The 12,221-nt window shown below is 43.5% G+C and overlaps 1 protein-coding gene across 2 annotated transcripts in view; it reads left to right on the top strand.

Moving 5' to 3' along the window:
- The window catches only part of igsf9bb (immunoglobulin superfamily, member 9Bb), a 185,656-nt gene that overhangs the window by 88,898 nt on the left and 84,537 nt on the right, over window positions 1–12,221 (top strand). For both annotated transcript variants that reach the window (XM_031826768.1, XM_020484302.2), the window contains exon 4: window positions 9,824–9,975. In XM_031826768.1, the coding sequence (XP_031682628.1) occupies window positions 9,824–9,975 (152 nt within the window). The remainder of the gene's footprint in view (window positions 1–9,823; window positions 9,976–12,221) is intronic.

The raw sequence follows: 12,221 nt of genomic DNA, 5'->3' as shown, positions 1-12,221 counted from the left end.
ACATTTTACATTTACATTTTAGTCATTTAGCAGACACTCTTATCCAGAGCAACTTACAGTAGTGAGTGCATATTTTTCATATGTAGCTTTAGAGAAGAAGAGGGAGAGCGAGAAAGTGAGTGATGGTAAAATGAGGTCAGAGCTCTTAGAAAGCGCCTTGCTGTGCTGGGATCAGGCCTTAACTCCCCTATCAGAAAGACTCCTAGCTCCCGGTGCAGTGTGGGGCCCCTAGAAGCTCTCGGTGCAGTGTAGGGCCCCTATGCCTAGCCAGGGCGTACTAACAAACACACACATACCAGGCTCCTTGGAACACATACCAGGCTCCCTGAGCTTCAAGGACCTCCCTCCACAAAAGGGGCTTTGATTCCTACCCACTGCATGGGCTCTAAAAGTTGGAAGATGAGCCAGTGATGTTCCCCTTACCTCCTGCAGCCATGCCAGGTGTTCCAAGTCTGAACACTGACAGAGAGAGTAGATGGTAAAGGCCTGCTGTGGACCAGACTATAAAGCTCACCGTTATCCTGCTACAGACCAGACCATAAAGCTAGCCTTTAGAGTCCCATTTAAAAACATTTTGGGGATCTAACTAATCAACTACTCATTCAATTTAGACTTAAATCAGGCTAGTTAGTACTGGGCTGGAACAAAAACCTGCATGCACCTTAGTCCTCCAGGACCGGAGTTGCTCACTATAAAACCAGTTGTAGGTAAAGTGGTAAAGCCATGGTATTGTTCCAAATCCTCCATATGCAGCAGGCTAGTGGAGATGCAGTGGATGGACAGATGCTGAGCGTTCTTAATTACCTGCTTTGATAGCGCAGGGCCAGGTGCTGTTAGTTGTATTAGAACATTAGGCACAAGTCCTGCAGGGACAGTGGGATCCAAATGATGTAATGGAATTGAGCTCTGTCTGAATAATAATATAGCTAAAAGCTGTGATACTACAGCTACAGTACCTGTGATGTGGACTCCCTAAAGTTAGTCATTCACGGATGTGTAACGTGTCTAAAGCTGTGTTGTCATTGGCAAAATGGTATGATTACAACACAATATTGAGATATACAGTGGGGCAAAAAAGTATTTAGTCAGCCACCAAATGTGCAAGTTCTCCCACTTAAAAAGATGAGAGGCCTGTAATTTTCCTCATAGGTAGACTTCAACTATGACAGACAAAATTTGAAAAAAATGCAGAAAATCACATTGTAGGATTTTTAATGAATTTATTTGCAAATTATGGTGGAAAATAAGTATTTGGTCACCTACAAACAAGCAAGATTTCTGGCTCTCACAGACCTGTAACTTTTTATTTAAGAGGCTCCTCTGTCCTCCACTCATTACCTGTATTAATGGCACCTGTTCAAAGCATGGGGGTGGAAACATCATGCTTTGGGGCTGTTTTTCTGCAAAGGGACCAGGACGACTGATCCATGTAAAGGAAAGAATGAATGGGGCCATGTATCGTGAGATTTTGAGTAAAGTCCTCCTTCCATCAGCAAGGGCATTGAAGATGAAACGTGGCTGGGTCTTTCAGCATGACAAAGATCCCAAACACACCGCCCGGGCAACGAAGGAGTGGCTTCGTAAGAAGCATTTCAAGGTCCCGGAATGGCCTAGTCAGTCTCCAGATCTCAACCCCATAGAAAATCTTTGGAGGGAGTTGAAAGTCCGTGTTGCCCAGCAACAGCCCCAAAACATCACTGCTCTAGAGGAGATGTGCATGGAGGAATGGGCCAAAATACCAGCAACAGTGTGTGAAAACCTTGTGAAGACTTACAGAAAACGTTTGACCTCTACTTACAGAAAACGTTTGACCTCTGTCATTGCCAACAAAGGGTATATAACAAAGTATTGAGAAACTTTTGTTATTGACCAAATAGTTATTTTCCACCATAATTTGCAAATAAATTCATAAAAAATCAATGTGATTTTCTGGATTCTTTACTCATTTTGGTAGTCATAGTTGAAGTGTACCTATGATGAAACTTACAGGCCTCATCTTTTTAAGTGGGAGAACTTGCACAAATGGTGGCTGACTAAATACTTTTTTGCCCCACTGTATGGGCAGTAGCCTGCTGTATAACGGACAGCTAATGGGCTGCCTTAAGCTTGATTAAGACTCCATCTTCCCATGCCTTTCTGTACTTTTGTTGACCCACATGGCATCCATTTTGGCTCTGATACCCGCAAATCTGAGTTACCTCATGGTACATCTAAAAGTGTGGTCACTGGGAGAAACTGTCACAAGTGTTCCCGAGCAGTAGAGTCAAGGTCAGATGACGGTTTCAACAAATGCATTATTGAACTAAGGTTTTGACTAGTGTCAGGCCCTGAAGTACACTACGTCCGATCCCATAGCGGTACACTGACAACTGTTTTTCCTCGAGCGCACTGGCCTCTTGTCTTATGAAGACTGCAATCTTTCTGTAGGAGAGTGCATTGCACTTTGACTGTTTGTCTGTAAATATTTAACTATATTGAAGCCCCAGATATGTCCTTCCTCGGTCCCGTTTTCATCGACTGTGCTTTTTAGGTATTTGTTACTTAGCCAACATCAGAAAGACTTTCCTTTTTTTGTGCAATATAAATCTTTCAAATACACAATGAACTTGGGCTTATCTGAAATGTCAGTGGATGAAGCATTCCTCCTCAAAATGTTGTACATGTTTTAGACTTTGGCCTGGAACTGATCTAATTTCAACCATGAAATATTTTGAATAGAATTGTGTTGACCATTAAAATACACAGTAGAGATGCTAATTCTAGTCATTGCCATGGTGTAATGGAAATGGAGCTTTTCAGACAATGTTACGTGTTTCCATCCTCAGTTCGCCCTGTTATTGGGTATTAGAGAAACCCTGTGCCAAATAATGCTCAATGCTGTAGTTGCTAGTCCAATTAACAATTTATGTTTGAAGCTGCAGCACAGGAAACTGAGCCATCTCATCCAAAAAGTTGACTCAAGTTTGCCAAAAATCATCTGGAAACTCCTGGATGATCATCAAGACTCTTGGAAGAATGGTTTATGGACAGATGATTCAAAAGTATAACTTTTTGCCTCCCGGGTGGCGCAGTGGTCTAAGGCACTGCATCGCAGTGCTAGCTGTGCCACCAGAGACTCTGGGATCGAGCCCAGGCTCTGTCGCAGCCGCTGTAACCGGGAGGTCCATGGGGCGACGCACAATTGGCCTAGCGTTGTCTGGGTTAGGGAGGGCTTGGCCGGTAGGGATATCCTTGTCTCATCGCGCACTAGCGACTGCTGTGGCGGGCCGGGTGCAGTGCGCGCTGACCAGGTCGCTAGGTGCATGGTGTTTCTTCCGACACATTGGTGCTTCCGGGGTGGATGCGCACTGTGTTAAAAAGCAGTGCGGCTTGGTTGGGTTGTGTTTCGGAGGATGCATGGCTCTCGACCTTCGTCTCTCCCGAGCCCGTACGGGAGTTGTCGCGATGAGACAAGATAGTAACTACTAACAATTGGATACCATGAAATTGGGGAGAAAAAGGGGGTAAAATGAAATTATTATTTTCTTTAAGTATAACTTTTTGGACAACATGGGTCCCATTTTGCCTGGCAAAATCCAAACACTGCATTCCACATTAAGAACGGTCAAGCATTGTGGTAATGGTTTGGGGATGCTTCGCTGCCTCAGGACCCGGACGACATTCCTTAAAAGAAGGAACCATGAATTCTGCTCTGTATCAGAGAATTCTACCGGAGAATGTCATGAAATCTGTCTGTGAGCTGGCTAAAGCTGAAGTGCACCTGGGTCATGCCGCAAGACAATCCAAAACCCACAATCAAATCTACATGAAAATGGTTAAATAGACTCCCGAGTGGTGCAGCGCTCTAAGGCACTGCATCGCAATGCTTGAGGCGTCACTACAGATCCCAGGCTGTGTCACAGCCAGCCGTGATAGGGAGACCCATGAGGTGGTGCACCAAATTATCCATGAACCTACCAGGTACAACCTCAAATCCATAAACACGGGCACCCTCATAGATATCAAGCTAACTAACTTGCCCTCCAAATACACCTCTACTGTTTTCAACCAATATCTCAGCGATCACTGCCTCATTGCCTGCATCCGTTTTGGGTCTGCAGTCAAACGACCACCCCTCATCACTGTCAAACGCTCACTAAAACACTTCAGCGAGCAGGTCTTTCTAATCGACCTGGCCTGGGTATCCTGGAAAGATATTGACCTCATCCCGTCAGTAGAAGATGCCTGGTTATTCTTTAAAAGTGCCTTCCTCACCATCTTAAATAAGCATGACCCATTCAAAAAAATGTAGATCCAAAAACAGATATAACCCTTGGTTCACTCCAGACCTGACTGCCCTTGACCAGCACAAAAACATCCTTTGGTGTACTGCATGAGCATCGAATAGCCCCCGTGATATGCAACTTCTCAGGGAAGTTAGGAACCACTATACACAGGCAATTAGGAAAGCATAGGTTTTTCAAACAGAAAATTGCATCCTGTAGCACAAACTCAAAAAAGTTCTGGGACACTGTGAAATCCATGGAGAATAAGAGCACCTCCTCCCAGCTGCCCAATGCACTGAGGTTAGGAAACACTGTCACCACCGATAAATCCACTATAATTGAGAATTTCAATAAGCATTCTTCCATGGCTGGCCATGCTTTCCTCCTGGCTACCCCTACCCCGGTCAACTGCCCTGCACCCCCCTCAGCAACTCGCCCAAGCCTCCCCATTTCTACTTCACCCAAATCTAGATAGCTGATGTTCTTAAAGTGCTACAAAATCTGGACCCCAACAAATCAGCCGGGCTAGACAATCTGGACCCTCTCTTTCTAAAAATTATCTGCTGAAATTATTGCAACCCCTATTACTAGCCTGTTCAACCTCTCTTTTGTATCGTCTGAGATTTCCAAAGATTGGAAAGCTGCCGCGATCATCCCCCTCTTCAACGGTGTAGACACTCTAGACCCAAACTGCTACAGACCTACAGTTTGCCAATGACCACCTGGATGATCCAGAGGAGGAATGGGAGAAGGTCATGTGGTCTGATGAGACAAAAATAGAGCTTTTTGGTCTAAACTCCACTCGCTGTGTTTGGAGGAAGAAGAAGGATGAGTACAACCCCAAGAACACCATCCCAACCGTGAAGCATGGAGGTGGAAACATCATTCTTTGGGGATGATTTTCTGCAAAAAGGACAGGACGACTGCACCGTATTGAGGGGAGGATTGATGGGGCCATGTATCGTGAGATCTTGGCCAACAACCTCCTTCCCTCAGTAAGAGTATTGATGATGGGTCGTGGCTGGGTCTTCCAGCATGACAACGACCCGAAACACACAGCCAGGGAAACTAAGGAGTGGCTCCGTTAAGAAGCATCTCAAGGTCCTGGAGTTGCCTAGCCCGTCTCCAGACCTGAACCCAATAGAAAATCTTTGGAGGGAGCTGAAAGTCCGTATTGCCCAGCGACAGCCCCGAAACCTGAAGGATCTGGAAAAGGTCTGTATGGAGGAGTGGGCCAAAATCCCTGGTACAGTGTGTGCAAACCTGGTCAAGAACTACAGGAAACGTATGATCTCTGTAATTGCAAACAAAGGTTTCTGTACCAAATATTAAGTTCTGCTTTTCTGATGTATCAAATACTTATGTCATGCAATAAAATGCAAATGAATTACTTAAAAATCATACAATGTGATTTCCTGGATTTTTTTTTTAGATTCCGTCTCTCACAGTTGAATTGTACCAATGATAAAATGACAGACCTCTACATGCTTTGTAAGTAGGAAAACCTGCAAAATCGGCAGAGTATCAAATACTTGTTCTCCCCACTGTATATCTATCCTACCCTGCCTTTCTAAGGTCTTCGAAAGCCAAGTTAGCAAACAGATGACCGACCATTTTGAATCCCACCGTACCTTCTCCGATATGCAATCTGGTTTCCGAGCTGGTCATGGGTGCACCTCAACCATGCTCAAGGTTCAAAATTATATCATTACTGCCATCGTCAGGAGACATTACTGTGCAGCCGTATTCATTGACCTGGCCAAGGCTTTCGACTCTGTCAATCACCACATTCTTATCGGCAGACTCCTCAACAGCCTTGGTTTCTCAAATGACTGCCTCGCCTGATTCACCAACTACTTCTCAGACAGAGTTCAGTGTGTCAAATCGGAGGGCCTGTTGTCCGGACCTCTGGCAGTCTCTTTGGAGGTGCCACAGGGTTCAATTCTCGCACCGACTCTCTTCTCTGTATACATAAATGATGTCGTTCTTGCTGCTGGTGATTCTCTGATCCACCTCTACGCAGACTAAACAATTCGGTATACTTCTGGCCCTTCTTTGGACACTGTCTTAACTAACCTCCAGACGAGCTTCAATGCCATACAACTCTCCTCCCGTGGCCGCCAACTGCTCTTAAATGCAAGTAAAACTAAATTCATGCTCTTCAACCGATCACTGCCTTCCTATCCAGCATCACTACTCTGGACAGTTCTGACAACTACAAATACCTAGGTGTCTGGCTAGAATGTAAACTCTCCTTCCAGACGCACATTAAGCATCTCCAATCCAAAATTAAATCTAGAATAGGCTTCCTATTTCGCAACTAAGCATCCTTCACTCATGTTGCCAAACATACCCTCGTAAAACTGACCATCCTTCCGATCCTCGACTTTGGCGATGTCATTTACAAAATAGCCTCCAACACTCCACTCAACAAATTGGATGAAGTCTATCACTGGATGCAGTCACTGTCACGTTCTGACCTTTATTTCCTTTGTTTTGTCTTTACCACGCTGCATCTTGGTCCGATCCTTACTCCTCTTCAGACGAAGAGGAAATCTGCTGTTAGTCACCAGCTGTCAGAGCAGCTCACAGATCACTGCACCTGTACATATCCCATCTGTAAATAGCCCATCCAACTACCTCATCCCCATACTGTATTTATTTATTTATCTTGCTCCTTTGCACCCCAGTATCTTTACTTGCCCATTTATCTTCTGCACATCTATCACTCCAGTGTTTAATTGGTATATTGTAATTACTTCGCCACCATGGCCTATATATTGCCTTACCTCCCGTATCTTACCTCATTTGCACACACTGTATATATACACGTTTTCTACTGTATTATTGACCCGATGTTTTATTTATTCCATGTGTAACTCTGTTGTATGTGTCAAACTGCTTTGCTTTATCTTGGCCAGGTTGCAGTTGTAAATGAGAACTTGTTCTCTAGCCTACCTGGTTAAATAAATAAAAAACTATTGGCCCAGCATCGTCTAGGTTAGGGGAGAAATTAAATTACAAAGGGGGCAAATACTTTTTCACAGCACTGTAATTGATTTCTGAGGAGTCTACTCTCTCTTTCTCGCTCTCTCTCTTTATTTATCTTTTTCTCTCTCTCTCGCTCTCTCGCTCTCTCGCTCTCTCGCTCTCTCTCTCAGCAAATTAAGGCAGCTTGTACAATCACCTTGAGAGAGTTGAGGGGGGCAGCAGCTAACCCATAAAACTAACAAAAACCTATGAGAAAGTGTTATATCCCAATACCATAGTAGTGACAAAAGCAGAATATAAGCCCTGTAGCATGACCCACCTCCATAGTGACAATATTAACGTTATAACTACGGCGTAACCGACTTCTCAGTCTGTAAATGATCACAAAAGAAATGAGCTGGTGGGAGATTTGGGTTTCGTCTAGGCCACGGTGTTGGTCCTAAATCAGAAGCAAGGAGTAGGCCCTGGAGAAATGCAGAGAGGAGTAGAGAGGAGAGAGGAAAGAGGGAGATCAATTATTCACACTTTACACGGCCCAAAGGAGTGGAGGATGGGGAAAGTGAGTGGAAGTGGCTAGCGGTAGTGGCTCATATGCAGTACACTTAGAGGCTATAAATGCCTGGAGATGGTGTACACAGAGGATTCATTGATGATTGAATGAGTGGCTCTTTGGCACCATGTAACTAAGCACAACTGCCGTAGATTCCAGCAGTACACGATGCTCCTTAAAGTGGAACTGACTGCGTTTTAACTACTTTACAGATATGAAACAAACAGAATAATATCAGTCAAAAATATCAAATTGCCAGTGTATGCTTCAAAACCAACTTTATAAGAGGTTTATATTTTACTCATGGCGTACAGTAACGCATTGTTGGCAGAATAGATGGATGCAGTTCAATGCATGATTCATATAATTCACCGATACATTTTTTGGTAGTCAAAAATATATTGCTATCAAGTTGTAAACCACAGCTGGCATGGTACATTGTTTGGTGCCTCCACCACTTTGGGATGAAGTGTTTCAATTTCAATGACTGTAACTTAGGCAGGGAATGTCAACACAATCCAACTAGCAAGTCAATCATAACATGGCTAATAGGCTAGCGCCCATGTGTCAAACATAAAGGCGAGTATAAATTAGTCAATAGTTGCTAGATGGTGCACAAGCGAGTATAAATGAGTCGTCAGTAGAAATTTGCTTGTGCATCAGCAGTTTTTACTCTTGTTATGTCCGTCTCTGATAGTCTGTCAATTAGCCCATGTCAGCTAAATGTTTTTAGATTGCTAAGTTAGTTTAGCGGCCAGTTATCGAAACTATCTGTTAACTGTTATCATGGTCAAATTACCATTCATCGGGCCCCTATTGATTTTGTTAGTCGGTCTCACTCAGATATCATATTAAAAACTGCAAAAATGTCTTTTCACCCTATGGCAAAATGTGTAGAGTTGCAGCAAATTAGCTTTAAAACTGTAAAATTGTACTTTCACCCCAATGTATAGAATTGCACGAAATTAACTCTAAAATGAATTGCTGTCAAGAGGGGGGCCACACATTTTTTTGCTCGCAATGTGGGGAGATGGATGTGGGTACACCCGTGAGCTAACTTCGGCCCCTCATGATAGCTTCAGATTTACTTGTTGCACATACCCTCATCAAAGTTGCCCATCCCTGGCCTAGAGTAACATAAACAATAAAAATGCTATTATGTCCTTTACCTTCATAAACACAACCAAATGATTATTCTTCAGATAGCATATATGAAATGTATTTATTAGACTGTTAGAATGTTGACCTGTCATTGGCTAGAAGGGGAGTTACATCGAGGCCAGCCGTGTGCTAATGGCGCCGTTCGACAACGATCTCTCGTGGATACTTCTAGGCTGAAAGGCCCGGTGGTTCAAGTGTTATGTTCTCAAAATGACCTAGATAAAAACATATATCGGTGGTAACATAATAACCACTCAACACAAGATGTTTAATATAATGATCATTTTATATAAATGTGTGAATAACTATCTTACTAACATTTACAAATAATGGGAGTAATGATTAAATGGTGAGCAAACTGTTTTTAAATACCTTACACATGGTTTATTATTACTGAATGTTAATATAAAGTGATACCCTGGTTTGGACATATTTTGGTATAAGCTTCAAGTTGAAGTAGTTTATTTGCTATTTGCAGATATTAAAGGTAATAAATGCATTGACATTCTTTTTTGGAGCTCTCTCACATACACTACAGCACATCCATAGTAAAATGAACAGAAAACACATTACTTGTGTGTGGCAATGGATACATCGTCCAAGCAAAGTTCGTAAACATTCACTTGACTATGCACCTTTCCCAGCCACACCTCGGGTTTTCTAGCTAAAACTTGTAGTAGTGGATCCCAGGATTAATTGATATTAAACAGAATAGGACAAACTTTGTCCACATAACAGCTTCACACAATGTTAGACAGACATAAAAATGCAAATATCTTACAGGCATTGGAACATTAGAGATATTGTTTGACAAATACATTTTACTCACCATTTCTTTTCATCGTCCTTTTCACAGCTCCCCCCAATTTCACAGACACGCCACCGCAGTATGTTGAGGCCAAGGAAGGCGGCAGCATCACCCTGAGCTGTGTGGCATCCGGCAACCCCAAACCTTCTGTCAGCTGGATCCGGGAGGGCGAGCCTGTGGAGGACAGCGACAAGTACAAGGTAGACCCCCGCATCACCATTTCCTATGTTTGCCCCACCCGCTTGGTAATCACGCGATAATGTCCCAATGAAGTCCAAGTAGTTATACTAAGCACAGTGGGGATGGCCATGCTAGAAAGGACAACATTGGCTATATCATGCAAACTGTTGAGCAAGTCCAGGAGCGGTGGGGATAATGTGTGGGGATAATGTTAGAAGATAGATTACTGGTTAACATTACTGGTAAACATTTGACCTGCCCCATCTCTCTAGTCTATGGCTCTATTCATGGGATTGCATAGTCTGCTATTTATCTGGAGACGTTCTATCCAATTCCATTTACAACTTTAAAGGGGAATTTCACCCTGGGGGACCGTGGGTTTGTTTTGATCATGTCCGAGGGATTCCCAGGTCAGTGAGATGTGTTTCACACATAATTGGCCACAAAAATGGCAGGACTGGGCTTTGCGTGCCGAACGATACACCCTATGGCGACTTACGGTGTATGGGGGGGGGGGGGTACGAGATCTGAAAATAAATGTAGTCCTGCTTTGAGGCATTTAGAGAAGCCGTCTATGTTATACCGAACACAATATACGTTGTGTGTAGATATGGTTGTCCTTGTTTGATAGAGCCAACGGGCGTCTTTCAGTGATGTTCCTATCGGCGGATTCATTGCTAAATATACAAGGTGACACATTTTTTCCAGTCTCTGAAAGTCTACAAGGGCGGTGCTTCCTGCTCTGGCCCCGTCCCTTCCCCAAGATGGGCTTTTTTTAAAGGGAGGTGGATACAACACAAAATACTCTTGGCAAAACTGAAAGAACTGATAGCTTCAAGTGATTAAACACGAATTCAACCATGGAGCATTTTATGAATGTTCTATTAGCTACATGGTGACATTCAACCATGCATGTTTCAGCCGGAATATAGCAAAGAGGATTCGAAACAAAGAGTTCGATTTAGCTCAGCTACAGCTGATGCCAGCACCAAGAGTAGGGTGTTAGGTTACGCAACAAACAATGGACACTATAAGAGAATTCTACAACAACAAAAAAGGCAGTAAACAAATCTGTTTTCACTAAATATGCTTTTGTGAGAATACATTTGAAATAATTTGAAAACATTAATGTGGCAGTTGTTACCAATGTAAAAAAAACTGTACGCTAAGATATTTACGCGATATGAGCCCAAATGTAAAGCAAGTGCCGTGCTAAGCACGTTCAAATCTATGGGACATCCCTTTTTGTGAAACCCGCAAAATAGCTGTGTTCATATTTGCTCTTTGCGATGGGTATTCCTCAACCTATCAGAGTAAGATCAATGTGACATTGTATTGACAAAAAGTATGGGGAAGTCCTGAGTGTGTTTCACGGTCATCGGAGGTCTTTTGTCTTAAATATAACGTCAAACGTTTTTCCTTCGCTTCGGTCATTCAGATGTTTTCCGAGACACCAGAAAACATAGCATGTTACAAAGTAGGGCTTCTTAGCTACATTTTGATGTATGGGTTGTCAGGGATTCATGTTTCATGACGAGTGCTAGCTTGCTAGCTGTGTGGGAGTGCCTTACTCCGTTCGCTGAACCAGGTGAGGGCAGTGCTACAGCATTTGCTGTATTGCGCGAGCAACAAATTTTGTGATTGATGGTTTTATTCTTTCAAGTAAAAACTTCCAGAACTTCCAGCGATATTTCTGTGCAACTGGCTAACAGGCAGGTCACTCTCCTAGACTAATTATTTGCTGCAGTTTATATTCCCATCTCCAGAGTAACTAAAAAACAACATTACAATGTAACCCATCTCACGTGTAGGCCTGCCTACCTTAGAAGTAATCTGTTGTTAGAATAGTACCGGTCTGTGTTACAGTTAAGACTTATCGAGAAGTGTGTGTCTGTGTTAGGCTGTGTGTGTCTGTTAGGCTATGTGTGTGTCTGTGTTAGGCTGTGTGTGTCTGTTAGGCTGTGTGTGTGTCTGTGTTAGGCTGTGTGTGTCCGTTAGGCTATGTGTGTGTCTGTGTTAGCCTAACAGACACACACAGCCTATGTGTGTGAGGGTGCTGTGTTGGGATGCTGAAAAGTGTCTGTCTGTGTTAGGCTGTGTGTTGGTATGGGTGCGTGAGTGTGTTGGTGGGGGTTCTGTGCGTGAGTGTGTTGGCGGGGGTGCTGTGCGTGAGTGTGTTGGTGGGGGTTCTGTGCGTGAGTGTGATGGTGGGGGTTCTGTGCGTGAGTGTGTTTGTGGGGGTGCTGTGTGTGACTGTAGGGGTGCT

Source organism: Oncorhynchus kisutch, linkage group LG6 (assembly GCF_002021735.2).
Source record: "Oncorhynchus kisutch isolate 150728-3 linkage group LG6, Okis_V2, whole genome shotgun sequence".
Taxonomy (NCBI): Eukaryota; Metazoa; Chordata; class Actinopteri; order Salmoniformes; family Salmonidae; genus Oncorhynchus; species Oncorhynchus kisutch.
The sequence above is the reverse complement of the archived record's forward strand: the minus strand, read 5'-3'. Positions and strand labels throughout refer to the sequence as shown.